General features: G+C 40.5%; 1 protein-coding gene across 1 annotated transcript; it reads left to right on the forward strand.

Annotated features, from left to right (window-relative positions):
• Positions 1 to 2,286: 2,286 nt before the first annotated feature.
• REEP5 (receptor accessory protein 5) lies at positions 2,287 to 21,376 on the forward strand. Its single transcript, XM_064403150.1, has 5 exons — positions 2,287 to 2,475; positions 2,582 to 2,675; positions 12,724 to 12,862; positions 17,272 to 17,440; positions 18,775 to 21,376. The coding sequence occupies exons 1-5, from the start codon at positions 2,358 to 2,360 to the stop codon at positions 18,822 to 18,824; spliced, it is 570 nt and encodes a 189-aa protein (XP_064259220.1). The 5' UTR covers positions 2,287 to 2,357; the 3' UTR covers positions 18,825 to 21,376.
• Positions 21,377 to 21,634: the final 258 nt, after the last annotated feature.

Raw genomic sequence — 21,634 nt, forward strand, 5'->3', positions numbered from 1 at the left:
AATGCCATGTTTCATAGTTTAGTTTTAAATAAAAGAACACAAAAGTAGTCAGTGAGTTATTATGAAAACTGAGAAGGAATTTAGTTGGTTTTAACATTTTTATGAAATTCTCTTTTTTATAATACTTTTGTGTCTTACCTCCTACCTGCTCTCCTCCTCAGTCCTTCAGTCTTCAGTCACATGAAAAAATCCCAAATTTTTAGAGGCACCTTATTAAGTGCAAAGAGAGTTAGCACTTAACAAATCCCAAAAGACCAAAATAAATTTCCGCAAGGCTTTTGCAAACTATGATCCAAGTCTGCAAATCTTCAGTTTGAGAATCACATATTTAGAATTTAGTAGGTCCTGTACTTTCTCCACATTCCAGGATAACCATAAGTAAAATGAGTGGCACTGCTTTCTGCAACCTTTGGCAATGCTTACCTTGTTTCACTTTTAACCCTTAGGCACATGAGAACATTACAGTGTCCTTATAAGGCAGGAAGTTTCTACATGACAGTGTCTATATACTGGACAGAAAGGCAATCTCAGTTTAGTTGCTTAAAATTTTAATATTGCTGTATTTTAAATTAAGGTGTAGAATTTTGCTTTGCTTGAAGCCAAGAATTAAATTTCTCACAGATCTTGTAAAGGACCATTTCTTAAGGCTATCTGGCACTGTTACTAATCTTTATTAATTTGAAAGCATCAGTATATCCCTTAATGCTACCTAATTCCAGTCCCAACAGTCTCCCACATTCTCTGTAAAACCCAAGGCGTATCAGATTGATCCAGCAGACAAAGAAGGGAAAAGGAAGGAGCTGGAACACATGGCATAGGAGGAGGATCAGGGATCTGGGACTGCTGTGCTTCTTCTCAGAAGTGAAGGCTAAGTAGGGACATCCATTGCTACCTTCAGTTCTCTGTTTGGAGGTTAAAGTGAACTGGACCCTCCTCAGAAGTGTAAAAAATCAGGGCAAAGGACAAGATGAAACACTTACATATGACATCAAAGGAGATCTCAATTTCAAATGTGAGGGAAAATATCTCTTAGGTTGCAGTTAAGTACAGTGAAGGGCTGTCCAAGGAGGCTGCAGAATTTCCATCCATGAACATTTTCAGATCCTAGGGGTCCAAATCCTGAACATCAGGATCTATCTTTAGCATTAGCCATACTTTGAGCAGAAAACTGCACTACATAACCTCCAAAGATCACTTTTAACTATATATTTTTATTCCATTAAAAAAAGCATAAATCTTAGAGCACAAAAAAAAAAAAAAAAAAAGAAAAAGAAAAAGCTGCAATTACAGGACAAACCTTTTCACCACAGTTATGGACTAAATATTATTCTCCCTCATCTCCTCACCTCTGCTTGAATAAAACAGTTACTGGAAAGAAGAAAATGCATTTCAGCAATTAAATTTAAATTATTTCCAATATGCCTTCCCCCCAGCTGACAGCTCCAAAGCACAATGTGATGTTTATATTTAAAAAAAATAGATTAAGATAAGACATATGCAAAAGAAGACTGATTAGTATTTTCTGGCACACTCAGAAGCAACACAGATTTGAGGAGGGCATAAAGAGTCCCAGTACTGGTTGTAATGCTGAGTCAGATGCAGAGGAGTTGCTCAGAAGGGTCAGCCCAGCCGAGGAAGTTTCCAGGACTACATCACAACCAACAAATTATATTTAGTTGGCAAGAACATTGCACACACCATAAATTCCAGGGTACAGTTACAGCAAGGCGCTGCTGCCCTCGGCGTGGTCACATGCGCCTTTTGGGTAACCGTAAATTGTCATAACCTTTCTTCCATCACATCAATGCCCACCATCTGTTTCTGACTTTTGCTCACCGTGTATGGTATCACGCGCTGATTTTGGGGGTGGGGGGACATGCTAACACTTGTAGGCAATTGGAGCCGGCTACGTGCGTGGCCTCCTCCTCCTTGCCATCTTTGACACAGCGTTCTTGTCTGTTTGATTACTTGAACAGGGCGCACCATCCTTGCTGGGACCTATCTCCCTGGCCCCGCTCCAGGATTAAAAATCTACCCCTGCCGGCGGGGCAAGAAGGCCGGGAGGCCGCGAGGGGACATCGGCTGCGCGCACCGCGCCCGGCGCCGCATCCCGGCCTTTGCCTGGAGACCCCCAAACCAATGGGGGACAGGGTCTGCCCCGGCGGGGCGCGCCCCCAGACCTCCATTTCGCGCAGGGCGGGCTCGGAACGGGCCCGCAGCCGGCGGAAGATGGTTCCCGGCCGCTCGCCACCGCCCCCGGGCGCGGCGCCACGGGGATGGGCGCTGGGGGCCGGGGCGGCGCCTGCGCTGGGCCGCGGAGCGCGGGGCTGCGGCGCGGAGCGGGCGGCACCAGCGCCATGACCGCGGCGATGCGGCAGCAGTTCGACCGCTTCCTACACGAGAAGAACTGCATGACCGCCGTACTCGAGCGGATCGAGAGCAAGACCGGCGTCAGCCGCACCTACATCGCCACCGGTGAGCCCCGGCCGCCGCCCGCCGGCTCCCCGCGGGCGGCCGCGCCCTGCCCGCGCCTCCTCGCCCTGGTCCCTCGGGCGCTGACGGCTCTCTGCTCTCTCCTCAGGTATCCTCGGGGTCGTGGCCGTGTACCTGGTGGTGGGATACGGCGCGTCCCTGCTCTGCAACATCATCGGCTTCGCCTACCCCGCCTACGTCTCGTGAGTGTCGCGACTCCTGCCCCCTGCGCCACGCCATGGTTCCGGCTGCCACCCGCCGATGTGGCTGCGGAATCGCATCGCTTGCGGCCGTGCCGAGCCTGTCTGGGGCGGCATTCCGGGACCGTGCTCCAAAGCGTTGGTTGCTGGCCACCCCTTTCCTTGAGCGGGTTCAGGTGCCAGGTGGAGAACGAGGCTTCTCCCGTCTGGCGAGTGCTACAGGAGTTACAGATGGGAGGCGCTGGGTGGTTTCCACACTTGATAACCAGTTCCTGTAGCGGGTTGTGCTTTAGGGTAGGGCTCCCATCTCCCGCGGGAAGCTGGGTCGTACGGGAGGGAGGGTCGTCGCTTGGAGGGTGTTTGTTCAAACTCGCGCTGGTGGTTTGAGCGGGGCGCAGCAGGCACTGGCGCACCGCCGGCGTGTGCCTGGTACCGAGCACCGGGTGATGGGCTGGAGACAGAGCTCCATTAAGGAGTGCTGCTTACTCCAAACCTGCCTCGCTGATAGGGGGGAGCGGGGAAGGAAAACGCTGTAACCTCTTAAGCATGAAAGACTTTTAAATACTTCCTTGGATAGTCTTAAAAACAAAGTAACTGTTATCTTTCACAGGCGTTATGTAGTCCTTTAGACCAAAATGCATTTCCTGTTAGGCAAGACCACAGTCGAGTATGATCCAAAAGACTGCAGAAACCTACTAAATAAAACCTGTGTAACCTAATACATCCATCAAATGGAAGTCCCTCCCAGCAGGACTGCAATATTGTTGAAACACAGTGCTTGCCTTTTATGTAACTCTATTTAAATACAGTCAGCAGCTTTTAAAAATATCTTCTCTGTAATTGGATCCTGGACAATACAAAGTCGGTTCTTTTATTTTTTTCAGAGATATGAGAGGTTCACTTCGTTTTATACTCTTGAAACATCTTGTGGTTGTGATGGTTAAGGCCAAACAACATTTTCCTAAATGCTGTTCCTGGTATTCGCTTATTTTGGAGATTATAGGCCAAGAACTCTGGAGAAACTTAGGTTTTGTTTCCTAGATGATAAATTTTAGTGAAAAGATTAGTTTAAAAGTGTTCTCTCATTAAAATATGAAAGGGGAAATAGCAGCCAACAAACCTTCAAAACATTGAAATGGTTGTTTAGGAATTACGTTTATGTAATATTTTGTGTCTTAGGTCACTTTTAAAACTATGCAATTACTTTCTAAAATCCTATTTGAATTTTTAAATTTGTTTTAGAACTGGTCTGGGATTATATTTTAAACCTTCCATTATGCAATGATGCTGAATAAATTGATAATACAAACTCTTGGAACTGCAGAAGCAAGGCAGTAGCAAATCAAATATGAATAATAAGGTTTCATTACTAATTTTTTCTTTCAAATCTGAGGGGTTTTTAAAATGTTTTTGTGGAGTATCTCCCTTTTTCGTGTTGAAATGTGGTTTTAAATGTGAAATGTGATTTTTAATGTGAAAAGTTATCTCCCAGATCTTAGTACTGTGGTATGTTTCAGTTTTTGTAGCTTTTTAAAATAATGGGAGCAATGTCCTTGGCCACAAGTTTTATTTAAACAAAAAGCATGTAAATACAATGCCAGCTCTGGGGGATTTTTCCCAGTTCATGCTCAGGTAATGCTTGTCCTTTAGCTGCCTTTTTAATTCTGGAAAGCATTTATAATATGAAATTATAATCCTGGTGAAAATCTAATTTAAAATGTGTGTGGTGTGCTGCTTGCCAGTGTCTTTCAGTGGCAGCCTGCTGACAGCACAGGCAGGCTCAATCCCCTCCCCAGCCCTTCCCTCCCAAGTCCAGAGAGCTGGTATGTAGAGTTTATCCACATTTCACTCTGCCTGTTTTTGTTTTGGCTGCTCTGGGTCATGTACTGCAGTCAGGATGCTGCTGAGGGCCATCCCCTATACTTATAGAGACCCAAAGCACACTAAAGAACACTATAAAGAACACTACCCAGTGTGGTTTATTTATTCCTCTTTGCTATGTTGTCTGTTCCCTTGGAAAGGCAGATGAAGAACCTGCTGTATGAACTGGCAGTAGTGGATTTGCTGCCTAGCACTGAACAGAAAACAGTTCTCATCAGCTGCACACACCCTCAAATGCCTTTTGCTCTAAAAGCTATGGCTTCTGGAAGAGGTCAGGAGCTGTAAATGGAATGTATTGTGCAGGGTGTTAGTTTGATGTTTACACAGGTGGTTCAACAATGAAACCAAACCTGAAATATCTCAGAAAGGCACTGAAAGAGAAAAAGCAGATTACTTTTCCTTGGTTAATATACTTTCTTATTTTGTAAAGTATTTCAGTGTATCATTTCTCCATTGTCAGTAACTGGAATGGTTTGGGTTGAAAGGAACCTTGAAGGTCATGTAGTTCCAGCCACCCTGCCATGGCCAGGGACAAAGTAGTGGGTCATGGTCTTTGTCAGCAGAAAAGGCACTCATGAAGGAGTGGGGACAGATGTCTGTGCTGTGCAAGGGGCATCAACAGTCTACAGTTGTTTAAAATGGCAAACAGGCTGCCTGATGGGTGACCCACGGGCATGTTCCAAATCTGTTTTACTAGGATTTCAGTTTTGGATTACTTTAGTCATGGCAATTGCTGTCCATCTCTATGCTTTCCTGAAAGAAAATATATTGGAGTCACAGCAAACCCGGAGAGCCTCAGCTCAGGGTTCACTCTGTTCATGTGTGAAACCAGGACAGTTTTGTACAGGTCAGGCTTTGTATAAACCTGCAGTTTATTTTCATTGGTCTCTGCCATTCTCTGTATTCGGTGTGGTGTGTGCAGTGCAGCAGGTGTGAATTTCAGTGGAGAAATGCTGGAGGCTGTAACTGCTAGACTCAGCAGATGGTGTGAAGTGGTGCAGCTGCAGCTGCACTGCTGCCCACGTTCTCATCACTGTGGTGCAAGCCAGTGCCAGGGGAGAGGGCAGTGCCCTGCTTAATGGCTGACACAGCTTCAAGCAGGCACAGCTGTTTACCACTTTACTCCTCCTTGTTTACCTTCAACTCTGCATTGGGTAAACCTTTAGTGGTTTCATACATGGAGGAATTTCTTCATTGGCAATACAAAAATCTCCCTGTACATCCACATGACATCTCATAGCAAGGGCCCACCTCAGTCTCTTAACATAGGCAAAATGAAGCAGTAGTTCTCTGTTGTTTCCTGATAGGTCAGGCAATGTCTACCTACTATCATTCCTTAAAAGTCTGTAAGTGCTATGTGATGAAAGAGAAAAAATAATTTTAAGTTGAAATCTAATACTTAATTTATAGGCTTTTTTGCTTGCAGTAGACCAGCACTGAAAAGTTTGCCACAGATGATAGACACAACTTTTTTTAACCTCTAGCAAGCTTTAACTGCACAAGGCAGTAATCAGGCTAGAGATGGAAAAAGTGAGTGTTGGCAAGTGCGTAAATACCATTGCCAGCATTTTCACTGCTTCTCTAAGCTTTCCAGAGCTAGCGTGTTCAAATGTAGCTCCACCCATAGTTAGTGGTGGTTAGCTGCCTCGGAAAAATTAGAGTGCAAGCAGGAAGGGAGCCTTTGATGACTAAGAAATGTGTGCAAAGGATTGGAAATTTCTTAAGTGCTGTCATGCTTGGTTTAAAAATTGCAAAGACGAAAACAGCTTTGGGCAGTAAAATGTCTGAACTTATTACTAGTGTCTTCAGGGGAGAAAAGCAGTATACTACAAGAATGCTTCTCTCTGCTTTGGCTAATGTTATGCTATTACTTCGCTTCAGCTGTTTTTACTATGTAAATGTTGCTTGTAGCATAGATTTACTAGCAGGAAACAATTTGGATTGATTGTAGAGAAGTATAAGCACTTAACTGAAGTTTGAATATTGTCATGGTGTCTTGAGTCTGTCTTCTAGTTCCTTTTCCTCTTTCATACCTTTAAAACAGGAACACCACTTTTCTTTGGTGACAGTTATTTAGAAAGGATTAAATTGTTTGTGTATTTCTTGAGAACTACGATGGCAAATTTCTCTTAACAAGTTTTAAGGCAAATGCTTACTTCCTTCCTTCATGAAAAATGATGCATGCTATTCCAAGGTTCAGAAATAATGGCCTGCTGCTGCTTTGTAAATATGATTTGAGAGAGCTGACATATCTAACCAGATTCATAATGCCCAGTATAAATCTAAGTAGAAATTTTCAAATCTATCTGTACTTGTGCTGTTTTTTCTTGTGCCTAATAATCCGGGGCTTCAGACACTAAAAAGGGTATTTTTATTTTTTTTAGTATGTCCTGCCAAATCAGTTCCTTGAAGCACACTCACATTTTGGTTTTTAGATTTTAAAGTGCCATGTTTTAAAGCCATCTTATCAGTCATTTGGACAAATTATGTGTTTTCTTTTATAAGAAAGCAAGTGTTTAGGTTCAGGGAGTCTAATACTGTGATAACAGTATGAAAGTTTTGATTTTACTTCCAAATCTTACATATAGGTTAAAAATATAAAGGTATTTGTTATACGGATGGGTCTTCTCTGAACTGAGGCACTAACACATCTTAATTCCTGCAGAAGAGCCAACATGTGTGTGGGATTATGTTTTGGGGAACCTGGTTTTGACCTGAGTCAGAGCTGGGGAACTGACTCATTGGTTGGCCCTACAAATACATGTTCCAGGAGAGAGCAGGCCAAGAATGAGCAGAGAGCAGTGAAATGAGAGGATGCCTGCTTTTCCCCTCTCCTTCATTTCAGGAATCTAGCTTTGTGTTTAGTTAACATGCAGGCTGTAAGACTCCATGGGTGGGCAAAATGGCATGTGCTCCTCTTGATGCCTCAGTCCCCATATCCTTTCAAGAAACACAGTTGTACTACTGTCATGTAGCTTTTTGGTGTCTTCTAATAATATCTGTCTGTGCATGGTCACTGAAGCCCTCCCTTGCAATCCTTGATGAGTTTTTCTGATCCCTTCTGCTAGATCCTCAAAATTGTGAGAGAGGGGAACTGGTAGACTTAAATCACAGCCGTTGTGTAAGTGCAGTTGGCAGGAAGACCTTTTCTGTATCTGCAAATGTATGACTACTGTTGCAGTCAGTGAGGAGGAAGAAAGAAAGATGGAAAACAGAAGGCTTTTAGGTGATGGATAGAAGTGTAGAAGCCAAAATGATAAAGTGAATCCAGAGGCACAAGTACTTGTTTCAGTGAAATGATGTGAGATGTCAGGGAGGCAACCTGCCAGGATGAGTCTGACATGAGGATGACAGGGAGGCACCAAGCTGAGGAAGTTTGTGGTGCAGTGGAGTGTTGATTCTGTGTGTGTCTGGATAGATAGCTAGAAGTAAATTATTTTACAACTGGCTCTAAAGAGTTGGGGCAGACCAGTAGGCATAAGCTCTAGGAGTATAGGTGATTTAATGGGTTTTTGAGTTAAATGAAGAAAAACCAAGCCCAAACTTACGCTTGGTTAAGGCTATGACAAATATGCCTACATACTCACTTCATATAACACTGACCAGAAAACTGAAGGAAGGATGCACAAAATGGTCCAGTCTTTCCCAGCTACAACATGAGCACTGGGTTTGAGGGGACTGATCTTTTGCCTTGAACCTGTAACTTTATTTATACAAGAATCCTCAGGTTCAGCTTGTAAATTGCAGGGATAAGGGTGATTGCATCACATGAGACCACAGCAATAAAATTTGGCGTTTCTTTATTTCTGCCTCCCACATCTGGACTCAGACAGTAAACCGACTAGAGACTCATAGCTTAGCCTGTGAGTACTATATGTGTGAATTTGTTATGCCAGAACTAACTGAGGAGCAACAGTCTCTTCTTGGAAAATACCTGATTTTTTTTGTTGAAATGAGTCAGATGCTCTAAGTGAAAGGACTCCACTTGGCAACATATTAAAATTAGACCACTGTCTGTTACTATCAGTAACAGGATAAGTGCCACAATTGATCTAGGGTGAAGTTTGACTGATTTTAGGATGCACAGGGTCAAAGCTGAGCCAGTGCTCTGACACTGTAAGTACAGCATGAATGGGAACCCTGGGCTGCTACACAATGTGGCAACCTCCACTCTTCCCTCTTGGCACCACCAGGGTTACTGGGGAACAGATCTGACTGAAAATGAAGTTTCTCTTGGCTCCCTATCTATCACAGCGCTGGCCCACAGCAGGTCATTTTCACTCTTGGTCAGGCAGCTGTTTTTAAAATAACTGAGCTGTGATATTTACTCTCCAGACTACTGGAGCTAGGAACACTGGAGCTGTTCCTAGTGATTGCTTTTACCTCCAAGGTGCAGAACTACTGTAAGCAGTTGTTTGAGGCTCTATTTAAAGTCCTCTACAGTTAAGAGTATATATTAAGCAGTAAAAAAATCCTTTGGGATATGTAATTACTATGCATAACTAAGGTGGAATTTAGTCAGATCAGCACTAGACAAAACAATATAATTTTTTAAAATTTGAGGCTATTGTCTTTGGATGGTCCTTAATTTGTTAGAAAATCTTAATATAATGTGTTCATAAGACTGACTTATTTGCTCTTGCAACACAGAAATAATTTATAAGAAGGCAATCCTAAAGTAGGATATAGTGTCAGTGCCTCTTGCTCTGTAACTTTTCACTTATTGATAGAGATTCCATTTTGAATATCAGCCTGCTTGGTTGGTGACCTGACACAGAGAAGAATGAAGTGTTCTTGGCTTGAAGTAATGTCTATGATGTGTCTCCTAAGCTTAATTGTACAGGGCATTACACCAGGGTAATACCTCTAGAATAACTTGGAAGACTAAGTTTAATTATGGTGTGATTCTCATGTTGAAAAGAGTTATAAATAGTAGTTATAAACGGATAAAAAAATCCCTCTCTTTTCAGATATTCTACATAACTTACTCTGCTTGTTCTTGGACAAATACTATTTTTTGTGACAGTATTGAAATAGTGTGTAAGTAGCAAGGGATGGAGATAACTTTTGCCCTTTTATTCAACAGGGACATGTTATGCTGGATTTCCCTGTCTCATCTGAGGGACACGCTCCCCTTTCCAAAGCAGGACATTTATAAAATACTTGTCTTTTCTTGACTTCAATTAAAACTTTAATTCACTGATGGCCCTGCTGTAACCTGCTTTTCCCCCCTCTCCCTCTCTCCCTGACTGGGACTGGAGCCATGGCCCGCAGGAGCAGTTTGAGCTGACATGGCTGTTCCCTGCTGGCTGTGCTAGGCTGCTGTCCCTGACCTTGCTGACCAATGTCAGACCACTGCAGAAGGAGGGAAGATGTGCTGCTCCCTGCAGTGTGCAAGAAAACAGCCACGTGTGGATTTAATGCTGCATACATTGGCTGGCTAAATCAGATGGGGCTTTGACTACTGTAGTGCTGCTGCTTGTGGCTGCCTGACAAAAAAAGCATGCTGTTCATGTATTCCCTAAGGAACTGCAGCAGCAGATGGTGGACCTTCAAAGGGAGAACACCTATGGCACTGCACTTAGGAGCTCTCAAAAGCCATTTGTTTCCAGAGGAGAGAAGATAACAGAGTGTGGCCATTAACACAGTGATATGCCATGTCTTTTGCCACAAAATTGGAAATTCTAAGCTTTTTTTTTCTTTTTTTTTCTTTTTTTTTAATTAAAACTGATTTTCATAGTTCTGGGATGATTTTAATAATATTAAAAAGAAAAGTGAAACAATGCTGCCTTGAATCCATATATGACTTCATATATGGTGACTGGAAAACTGGAAGACTGCTAGCAGGTTAACTGCAAAGTATTTTCTCATAAATACCAAGCTAGGATGCTTGTTGTGGTAATATAAGCCTTCTCTGCCTCTAATGGAGAAATTGTTAGAACTAAAGGAAGTCACATGATGAGCCTCTACAGAAAGTTTCTCTAACACTGAGAAACTTTGCAATTGGTTTCTTTCTCTGCTCCATTTATGCACCACCCTAACATCCCTACTAGTCCATGTACTTTTTTCTTTCCCTCAAGAAGTGCAGTTTCACACATTGAAAATAGCTCTATAGCCTTCTTTCTTAACTCCTGTGGTGTCTAGGGGCTGTTTTTGTACAAGCCCTTCATCTGGTCCTATTAGAATACTTCAAAGGTGTGGGCATGGAAAAGATGTGCTTTACAGTGGGAGTAGGAGCAGCTGGAGTTGTCACTGCCTTTGGGACTGCTTGGACTAGGGCTGCCTGTGATGATAGGAATAGCAGGAATTAGATCTGCTGTTGCAAAACCCGTGGAAAACCTGTTCTTCCAGTTGTGCTGGTGCTGTGTGTTGTTAAGATTCCCTTTATTGATGAGGTATGGCAAGGGCTGCTGCTTTTCCCACTGCAGGACACTGCTGGCCGGCCTCACGCTCCAGTAGAAATAACACATGAATTAAGTATCAGATCCTTGTACTGCATTTTAAAGAAATTCGATCCAGCAGCTGTGCCAGCTCCCTCTGCATGTGGTGGGTTTGCCAGTGCTTTTTGCTAAAACGCAGAGCAGGTCACAGGAATTATTTTCCCCAACTTCCCCTGCTCCCCACTAACTTACAGAACTAGGAAGTGACAGAATCCACAGCATTTCTCAATGCACAGACTAGGAAATGGACTTACGGCCAACTCTCTGATTTCTGCCTTGTAAACCTCCTTAATTCTGCCTTTTTAAGGGAACTAACAGAAGACTTGGCACTTCTGGTACATCTCACATATGCTGCTTCAGAAACAATACAGCTGATATTAAAGGAAGAAGTGATACAAGAATTTAAAGTGAATTCATTAAACTGAGTCTACAGATTTTAATCCTCCAGCATAAGTGAAGAGGACAAATGCTAAGACTCTTAAGCTTGAAATTATCAGGCTTAGATTTGCTAGTATTTTCTTTTAAAACTTCTTACAGTGCTAATCTGGAATTTAGTGGCTCCAGAAACTCCACTCCATTACTTTTACTGAAGGAGCACATGTGCATCTTTTTGTTTCTGTTTTGTAAAACTGTATAAACTTGAACTGCATTCTCATAGCAGATAGAGAACAAAAGCCCATTAAATCATTACGCATAAAGCCCCATACTTTAGTAGAGGATTTTTTACCACGTTCTTAATACTTTAGTCTACATCAGACTTTGCAAGTCCTGTAGGAATTAATTTATAGAGCAGTGCATTGGGTGTTGCAGTTACATATTCCTCAGCATATGGATCTGGATCCCCTCTGCTTATGTAGACCAAGTGCTTCTTAGGACTTGGAGCAAATCTTATGGATAAGTTTACCTTTTCATAGAGGAATCTAGTGCATGTATGAGTACATTTAATATGCTATTTATTAGAGCTAACTATGTAAAGAAACTAGAATATTACAGACAGTTTTATACCACTGGTGCTGCTGGGAACCCCAAGCTGTGCAGCACTGAATGAATTTCTGATCCACACATAGCCCACTGTGCAGGCCTTGTCTGGAGCCACGGCTACCCCATTTTAATAACTTAAAGTATTGTAGGATTTTTCATTCAAGACAAGTCTGTTCATCATTCCTTTCTGACCTCCAGAGAAGGCGGATGATCACTGATGGCTGTAGGCAAGGCCAGGCAGGTGTTGTGATCACTGGCATCCTGTGCCTCACAGGACTGGGCTCACTCAGGTTATCTGTTATGTGCTGTGTTAGGTTATCAGGTTATCTGTTATGTGGATCAGTAATGCTGTGATGTACAGTAGCCTTCTGGTCAGGATTACCACAATGCCTCCAGAACTGGAACCATGGCCAAAGATTATCCCCTCCCTTTTTTGTTCCTCAAAATGTTTTGTGAGCAAGATCAGAATGCTTACTGGTTTTGTTTGGGGCTTTTTTTTTTAACTCCTTGTAATCCCAGAGGTAGAAATAGCTTGAGTATCGTTTAGTTTTGAAGTGTGGTATATAGAGAAAAGCTTTGCTGTTCAAAGATCTTGACACACTGTCTATATGATAGATGCTAATTCATTTTCTTGGTGTAATTAAAATATGGAGAGTCACATTTAACAAAGAATCTGAGTAATAAAATCTTCATCATTATAGATGAGACTGATGCTATGTTCTGCTCACTTTAATTTATTTTCCTTGCAGAATCAAGGCCATTGAAAGTCCCAACAAAGATGATGACACACAGTGGCTGACTTACTGGGTTGTGTACGGCATTTTCAGCATAGCTGAATTCTTCTCTGACATTTTTCTGTCATGGTTCCCTTTCTACTACATGCTAAAGGTATGTTAATTCATGTGACCCCTCCTAAAATGGGACCTTTCGATAAAACTGATCTAATGTCTCCAGGAATGGGTAGATGACAACAGTTTAATTTGGAATCATTCCCAGGTCCCACCTTCTTTTTACATGCAGGTTATGTGTAATTTATTACTATGAAAGTGATCTGTTTACAGCTGATGGTTTTGTGAGGCAAGAGGGGAAGTTGGGATAGATGGAAGAAAAAGGTCTGCTGGGTTTTAGGAAAGAAGAAAAGACAGTGGAACTGTCCCATAAAGAAAGAAAGAAAAAAAAAAAAACCAAATCAAAGACAGTTCTTTCTCTTGGTGCTCAGGTAAGTTTGGACAAATGACATAGTAAGCCCCAAAGAGTGGCTCTATTTTTGCCTTTAGCGGACTAGTAAAAGCAGAGAATAAATTCATGAAGGCTGTTGAAGGAGGTCATAACTTCTGTGCTATTGGAGCAAAGATGGAAATTGGAACAAGAATAGTTCGTCCTACTGTTTTAATTTTTAATTAAGCTCAGTTTCCTTAAAGGAACTGGTAGGTATCAGAGGAGATGGTTGCTTAATGTGCGTTTGTTACTGTGATTTGACTACCAGCAATTATTTGGTTAATGTGTTTCAAGCTTTGTGATCTAAGGTGTCAACTTTAGCATGTTAAATTCTTCAAGGAGATGGCTGATCACTCTGTGTGCTGCTGGGTAAAAGACATTTTAGCTTGCTGCAGAGCCTGCTCTTTATTTCAAAGAACTGTTAGCAGTTTTCTGGTTCAGTGGGCTGTTCTCTTCCTTCTCTTTTGTTTTGTTAGCCTGGTTTAGTCCCCCTAAAGTTGTTAGAACAATTTACTTGCCACCACCCCATTGTGGTGGGGTCATTTAATATTTTAGTGATAAGACCTGATGATGTCAAAAGCTGTTTCCAGGAAATGCCATACTTTATAGACAAAAATTGACTATGACAGCTGGTTTACACTTCTGTCTTGTTCCTTTTCAGTCTTTAACAAGCCTCAACTGTGGCAATCATTTGGATACCTTCTACTTCAGTAGAGTTATGACTTTAATCATCTGCAGTGGTATATGCTCACAAGTCTGAATTCATGCAGTGTATTTTCAGAGCTTCTTTTCTAGATTCGTGGTGGAAAAAGATGTGGCAATGGTTTCTTCATGCCACCACAGCTCCCTTTCTGAAGAGCACACAACTGAAATTTAGGTTGACTTTCCAAACAAAGACCACAAAGGGCTCTGATGAAATGGTATCAGGAGTGCCACAGTTACATGTAGTATTGTAATCAAGGGAAAGGCACTTGCAAAAGCAAGCACAAGGAATTATGTCAATACACAGCTCTCTGTGATAGCTACAGAAGGCACAGAGAAGCCAAGTGTTTGCTCTTAGTGGTGGTTGTTAGGAGAGGTTTCTACAAAGGCAGGCAGGTGTTGGCTGAGAATCAGGAACTGTTGCTGAATGGGTGGGAAGGTGGAGATTACTCCACAGGAGGAGAAGGGGGAATCAGGCAGCTTCCACGCTTCATTCTGTCCATTAACTAAAACCTCTTGGAGGGCACTTATGATGTCTCCATATCTCTTTCATGAAGTAAAAGCCTAGATACGTAATTAATGAAAATATCGAGCTTGCTTTGAGTCTTAAGATGTGCTAAATTTGTGTATTCACATCTATTTGTGAAGCTTGTAGCTTCCACTCCAGACTGAGATTTAGTTGCTGAATATTTCAAAACACCTTTATGTACTGGCTGAAACATTGAACACTGCTGCTTCCAGACTTCCCTGAAGCCCAGAGTTTAGACTCTGTGACATTAAAGTTTTCAGCAGACTAGAAAATTTTATGTGTGGGAGAAAGGAATGTCGAAGAACTCCTTTAAATATGTTATGATGTTTGTATACACTTTTGTTCTCCAGATGACATTTCTTGGATTTTATGGGCTTCTTATTAATGTTTGGGGTTTTTTTATCTCTGAATCACAGGATGTGCATGCAACTCATAATTTCTTGTGCATATGATTTGTTTTTAAATAATTCTGTTCAGACTTTAAAGATTTCTGTGGCATTCAGGTATTAGAGTACCGTAGCTAGTAAAAGCAGCAGAGTTTATCATCCTATGAGTATTCCTGGTGGTGGGAGCAAGAGGATCTCCTTACTCCACTAATGGCTCTGCCTTGAAATACTGTAATGCTATTTCTGAACAAAATTGGTGCTACCAGGGCAAAACCAACTGCTAGGAAGAGGTCCAAGTGAGCCAGACTGAGCTCAGGTGAATTCCATTCCTTCTGTCTGGTCTGGAGGGTTGCAAAGAATATATTTTGGGTTTGTTTCTTTTTTTTTTTTTTCCCAGTTAACAATTTTATCACTCTGAGCTTGCTGGAACCTCTTACAACCCTCTTTATTTTCAATAGCCTATGTTAGTTCACTTTCATGAGAGATAGGGGTAAAATAAACTAAGTTAGTAGTCTACATTTTCAAGCTTTGAAACAAGTGAGAATCTCAACGTTGGTACATGTCCAGTAGAAAATGCATATAAACATCTGTTGCAGTACAATTCAAAAGCAATAGGTTATTTGAGAACAAATCTATAATTATCTTTTTCTCAACTGGAGTGGGACAAAGCTGTCAAATCAAAATTACTAATTTTGTTCTTAGGCAGGGAAAGGGAAATTTCTATTTCTTTTGGTTTTAGAGGAAGTTGGACTCACATTTGAGGAATTTTTCTAAAACAAAGGAGAACTAACTTTTTTTTTGTGTAGAAGTTGAGATACTTGTACAGTTTTGTGGGATAAGTAACTTTCAGTATTTGATCAGATATTCTTGAGTAGGAAAAAAAGTCAGTGTACTTCTCAGCTTTTAACGAAAGGTAACAACATAAGATAGCACCATGTCGTCTTTCTGTTATATTAAGTCTAAATAATTGAAGCTTTTGAAAATCAGTATTTATATTGATAAAGGCACTTTTTGCCTTTATTTTCTCTGACCATACTTAATAATTCATCAGTTGCTACTTACTGGTGCCAGATTTTATTGCATGTTGAATTATTTGTTTTAGTTCATTGGAATTTTCCTGATGGGCCAATCTCTCTGGTGAACACTTTACTTTAAAAACCCTTTCTTTGTCTTCTGGGCAAACTCTCCTTTCAGTCATTTTGTTTTGACACCACAATCAAATGGTTTAAAGAAGAAAGCTTAATGCTTACCCAAAAGGATGGTAAATTGGTCTGGCAGTGCAGAGAAGACAAAGCCAAAATTTCACAGTTGTGAAGAGTAGAACCTAGGGAACATTCAATGTCAGTATATCTTGTTGGGAAGGAACAGATAAGACATATTCCAAAATTTTTTGAGACATTGCTTGAAGAAAACTGTGTTTTGTTTCCTTACTGTCCAGAGATGTGTGGGAATTCTCAAACATGGAATCCTGTCTAACATGAAAACAAGGCATGTTTTGAGGCTGTTTTGTTTTGCGTTTCAGGAAAGGGTAGTCTGAGAAAAGTTGTTATGCCTTCATTTTCTGGAGAGGCTTTTGACATGGAATAATACTGTACTATTTGTGTACAGAAAGAGCTGTACAAATGCTGGGAAAGTGTTCATTTTGTTGCAGTTTTATCCTGTAAAATAATTTCACATGTATTTTCATTGCTCAAGCAGATTTAGTTTATGGCACTCCCTGTCCCTTAAATGTTTCATCTTGCTCTGCATGGCTGTCTTTGTGTGGTGTATGGCAGTGAAACTGAAGCCAAATAAAAGTGCTTCAGTAGTAAAGACAGGGATTTGTAGTATATGTAATAACTGTCTTTTCAATCCCCTTTTGTAATATGCAGAAACATGACCCCACACTGTGGTCTTCAATTTTTCTGGAGAGCAGATGGTGCCCTAAAAGCTATACCTAAACTGTAATCCAGAGGCATTACTTTTGCTTGTGCACTGTGTGTAGCTTGGGTTTATCTCTCCTCCTTATCAATTGACCTCTGGGGTACACACAATCCTGTTCTTTCCCCCACTGTGTTTTCAAGGCAGGCAGGCAGAGAGGAGAGGGATGTGTTTTGGCTGAATTGAGGTAATTTAGGGACCTAGACATTCAGTGAGGCCTGTGCCATGTGTTTTAGAAATATTGAGAGAGACTGATGTTTTTGTAGCCAGCTGTTGTAGTTCCACCTTAAAAAGTACATGTGATCTTGATACACCTGACACCAGCTGAGATTTACTGCTGCAGCCCTCTTCCTTTGTCCTTGGACTATCCATGAAATTATTCCAGTATAAAGATTGAAGGTATGTAGCTACCCTCTGGAGCCCTGACTGCACAGGGAATGACTCGCTGTTCTCAATGTGCTCGGTTCTGTGGCACTTAGGAAAGGCACCTTGTCTCCTACTCATGATTCCTTCCACTCAGGCCAATGTTCTTGTTCTCACAGTGTGGCTTCCTGCTGTGGTGCATGGCTCCAAGCCCTTCCAACGGGGCAGAGTTTCTCTACCACCGGATTATCCGTCCCTTCTTCCTGAAGCACGAGGCCCAGCTGGACAGCGTTGTGCAGGACCTGAAAGACAAGGCTGCAGAGACTGCAGACACCATCACTAAAGAGGGTGAGCAAAAGGCTCTTCACTGGTCACAGCAAGCAGGGGGAATTGCACTGGGGAGCTCTTATTATTGTACTTAATATTCATCATTTGGAGGAAACAAAAATAAATTGCAAGAAGACTATGTAAATTATAATGGAGAAGTTAAATTTGGGAAATAGGGGTTGCAGTGGATCTTGCTTTCTAGAATTGCTGTTAGGCTAGAATGAGTGGAAGAAATTGAATTGCCTTTGTGTCTTCCCACCATAGACACCACTAAAATCATTCCCTCTAGAGGCAGGTCCAGACATACCTTTCAGAAATACACTAAAACAATAAGTGTATCCTCATATCTCCTGAAATACTCCCTCAAATATCTGGTAGTGTAGAGAGGCTCCCAATAGTGCAGTAAACAATTAACAGCAGTACACAGCAATGTGGAAAGTGCAGTTTTCCCATGTATATATTTTTGCATTTTTCCTTCCTCTGGAGGTCAAAGGATTCCTCACTCTTAAAGGAATTACGTCTTATTTTTTCATGTTATAATAGCCTATAGATTGCTTAAGTTTTTATTTCCTTGCATTCTGTAGTGAACCCTTGCATTCAAAAGTATCTGATGATGGTTTTATGAATAAGAGAAGGAAATGTATTAAGTAGCTAAAATAAAGGTTTTTTTAAGTTTCACTTGAAAGAAATTTTATCTATATGCTATTTCAAAGCATCTTTATTCTCCATTCCACCAAACAATGAATGCAGCCTCATTTCATCTTACCAACTTTCCTGTCTGCTTAAAAGACCTGCCTTGCTCAACTATTGTTGGAAATTTTGCTGCATGATTCTTTTGGATCCTTATTGTTAGGCATGTATCTTAATTAATGTCCTTCCATGTTGCATGTGGGATTTTCCTGTCCTCATTTCATCACTTATTCTTTCTTTTTCCTATTTTTATGTATAAAGATTTCTAAAAAAAAAAACCCAAAAAACAAAACAAACAAACCAAAACAAACCCACCAAAACAAAAGCCTTTTTTTTAAGAACACGTGCATGCACATATGTATGTACACACAAATATCAGCATTATTCCAAGCCTGTTTTATCATTATCGTATATTCCTTGCTGCAAACATGTATGTCCTTAATACTATGAACTGTTTTAACAATACCATAGTGATTGTGCTGCTCCTTACTTATGTTTTTATGATCAGTTTTATCACTATATCAATGTGTATAAAAAGCTCTGATTTTCTTCTGTGTTCTTTCTGTTGTGAGTAAAAGGAAATATTTTATCATGCAGTTCAAGAACATTTGATAACCCACTTTGTCTGTAGACCTATGACTAAACTTAATTTTATTTCCCTCCAGCCAAGAAAGCAACAGTGAACTTGCTGGGTGAAGAAAAGAAGAGCACTTAAACTGGATGAGTTTCCCTACCACCTCCTTTGTGCAGCTTGATGTTACTGGGGACTGTGGTATCAATAATATTGCCTTGGAAACATTTTGATATATTAAAGGAATGTGCTGTAAGTTTACTTACTACTTTGCTGTGACTGATAGAGAGTATGCATTTTTATTTAAAAGCAATGCAGTGGGCAGCATCTGAAGCTTAATGAAAATATTTTATTCATCTTCATGCAGAAGAAGTCTTTCAGTAATCTCTTTCTGCAGTAACATAAATAAAAAAGTATATATCCCTCAGGCTCTGCACTTTAGTTGTCTCTTTGTCTATGAAATTACTCTTAACAGTTTGATTGTGGTGCATCTGGTAGCACAAAGGTGTTTCATAGGGAAAATTCTGAATGGATCTTCTTGAATATACAGGGAATTATTGTGAGAGATGGCATAATGGATGTATTCCCCACCACTAAAGCTGTAAATTGTGAAATTATGTGTTCTAGGCACCTGGTTATAGAGATTATTCACTGTTGCATGTTTTGTTGTAACACAGTATTTGGTACAGTGTGTGTATTCTTAAATGGATGGATACTAAATATAGGAAAGAATAACTTCCTTGGAGTGATGAAGCTTATATTGGCCTGAAGTGATTTGCTAGAAATTGATGCATTAAATCCCGCAAGATTAACACAACATGACTGAAGTACAACTTCTTGCCTATTCTTGTTGAAACAAGTTGTTATCCAAAATTGTTCAAAGTGTGCTTTTTAAGATCATACTCAAAAGCACAAGCCACCTTTAGCTAAGGAGTAGTACTATTACAAACACTTTTTCCTGAATTCCTTTTAAAATAGCAACTGCCTTGGATGTCAGTCTTCAGAATTACATCATTAAGGGGACAGACTACAGGTTCAGCAAGCTTTTTCTGCTTATAAAGACCTGCAATCTCTTCTGACTATACTAAGAACAACTTTCTATGAGCACTTAAACTTCCTGAGTGGAGATGCTTTTGTTGTTACTTGATATATTCCTGACCATCAGTAAGAGTGCAACCAAAGTTGCTAAGAGAATAAAGGGATTTTTTGCAATCAATGTAAAAAAAAAATTTTTCTTAGATTTGCATCTTAGATTTTTTTCCTAACATTTACATCTATACTCTTTCACACTGCGGTATTTTCAACAGAAATGGTTACATTAATTAATCAGGCATGAATTACTGAAATTCCCATGTTTTCATCTCCATGCTGCATTTCTTTAAAGCATAGAGTAATGGTATAGCAGTTCTGAGCTCACAGAACATGCAGAAAGGAAGCTTAAGCTTTTGATAGGATAAAAATTATTTCCAGTACACAATCTTGAATTCTAAAGACTTAAAATAAAATTTTGAGGACTTCTGGTTTTCTGCAACAAATTGTTGTATAAACATTCATTGTAAATTTTCAGATGCAAGAACTGCAAAAGAGTGAAACACACAATACAACTCAGCAGGTCAGTTTTAACCTGGAGAGATATGTTTTATAAAAGGGGATATAAAAGGTAGAATTGTCATAAGAGACAGCATTTTAAACATTGAGCTGGAAAACATAGGCCTTGGGGATGGCAGCTTGGATAGGGAAATACAAAACCTGCTGTACCTCATGTTCTGTAGGACAGCATGCTGTTTGTCATTTGAAGAAAAATGAAAGATTTCTTAGCTAATCATTCCATGACAACTTCTTGTTAGGAGGGGATATACTGAAGAGGATAAAGTTTACAGCAAAGTTCTAGGTTTTAAGCATGTAAAAAGTTTGAAGTGTATCACCATTTAACTGGTTTAATTTCTTGTCTTAACTTCTTCTGTCGTAAACCCACTGGACTTTCTGGTAAGCCTTACTAAACCTTAGTTCTGCATTTTAAACTCTATCAGCTCTATGTAAAGCATTTATGTGGCCACTCTAATTTAGTTTCACTTCTTGAGATTAGAAGTAACTCTAGATGAAAATAAATGAGGATTCTTAACAGACTATTTGATTTCAGTGCAAAGCACTACATAACTTACTTATATAAAAGCTTACAGTAAATTTTAGATTTTTCAAGCATAATGATGTCTGTAGTAGAGACAGGATTTACTTTTCAGTTCTTATACTACTAAACAGTTTTTCCACTGTTATTAATGGGGATAAAACATTCTAGGTAGATGTTAGGTAAGTGTTGAAACAGTCCCTTGCATCTCTCTCAGAACTTGAAAGGCTTTAAATCAACTTCTTGTCTTTACCAATGTGATATTATCAGCACATACAATCAGTGCTCTTTCGTCAGATTTCTACTTGAATTAGAACTATAGTCTGTTGTTAAAGAAGTTGCCCTTGTTTTTTTGCCTTGATGCAAGTAGAAATGACTGAATTTCTGCAGCAAGTTATCCTTTCCTGGGAGTAATTCCACTGGGCTGGCCCCGCAGATCAGTGCTTTTCTTTGTGTCTTCACAACATTTATGTGCAAATGTTGGTACACACATCTGCTCCATGTCTTTGCTGAAGCTGTAATGTGCTAAATAAAAATGGACACAAATAAAGAGATTCTTATGGGACTGGTATGATGCCTCAGTATTTCTTAAGAACCTTATACCTCAACGGTGAAAACCTGGCTACTTTAGGAAGTCAGAAGGTCTTTACAGGGTATTCACTTTTTTCCCCCTGCCTGAGGTTCATTACTGTGGAACGAATAGAAACATTTTAAACTCCAAAGGAAGTATCTCTGCCTCCTGCCAGTCTGAGAGTGCAGCCAAGCAGATTTAGAGCATCAGGCCCTCACAGAAGAGTTTGGAATGCAGAACTCTTCCCAACAGTGAGCA

This window comes from Passer domesticus, chromosome Z (assembly GCF_036417665.1).
Source record: "Passer domesticus isolate bPasDom1 chromosome Z, bPasDom1.hap1, whole genome shotgun sequence".
NCBI lineage: Eukaryota > Metazoa > Chordata > Aves > Passeriformes > Passeridae > Passer > Passer domesticus.

Bases quoted from the DNA above. Each gene is read 5' to 3' on its own strand.
- REEP5 (XM_064403150.1), top strand. From the start codon at position 2,358: ATGACCGCGGCGATGCGGCAGCAGTTCGACCGCTTCCTACACGAGAAG. The intron at 12,863-17,271 runs GTATGTTAATTC...TTGTTCTCACAG, and splicing joins CTTTCTACTACATGCTAAAG to TGTGGCTTCCTGCTGTGGTG. The intron at 17,441-18,774 runs GTGAGCAAAAGG...ATTTCCCTCCAG, and splicing joins AGACACCATCACTAAAGAGG to CCAAGAAAGCAACAGTGAAC.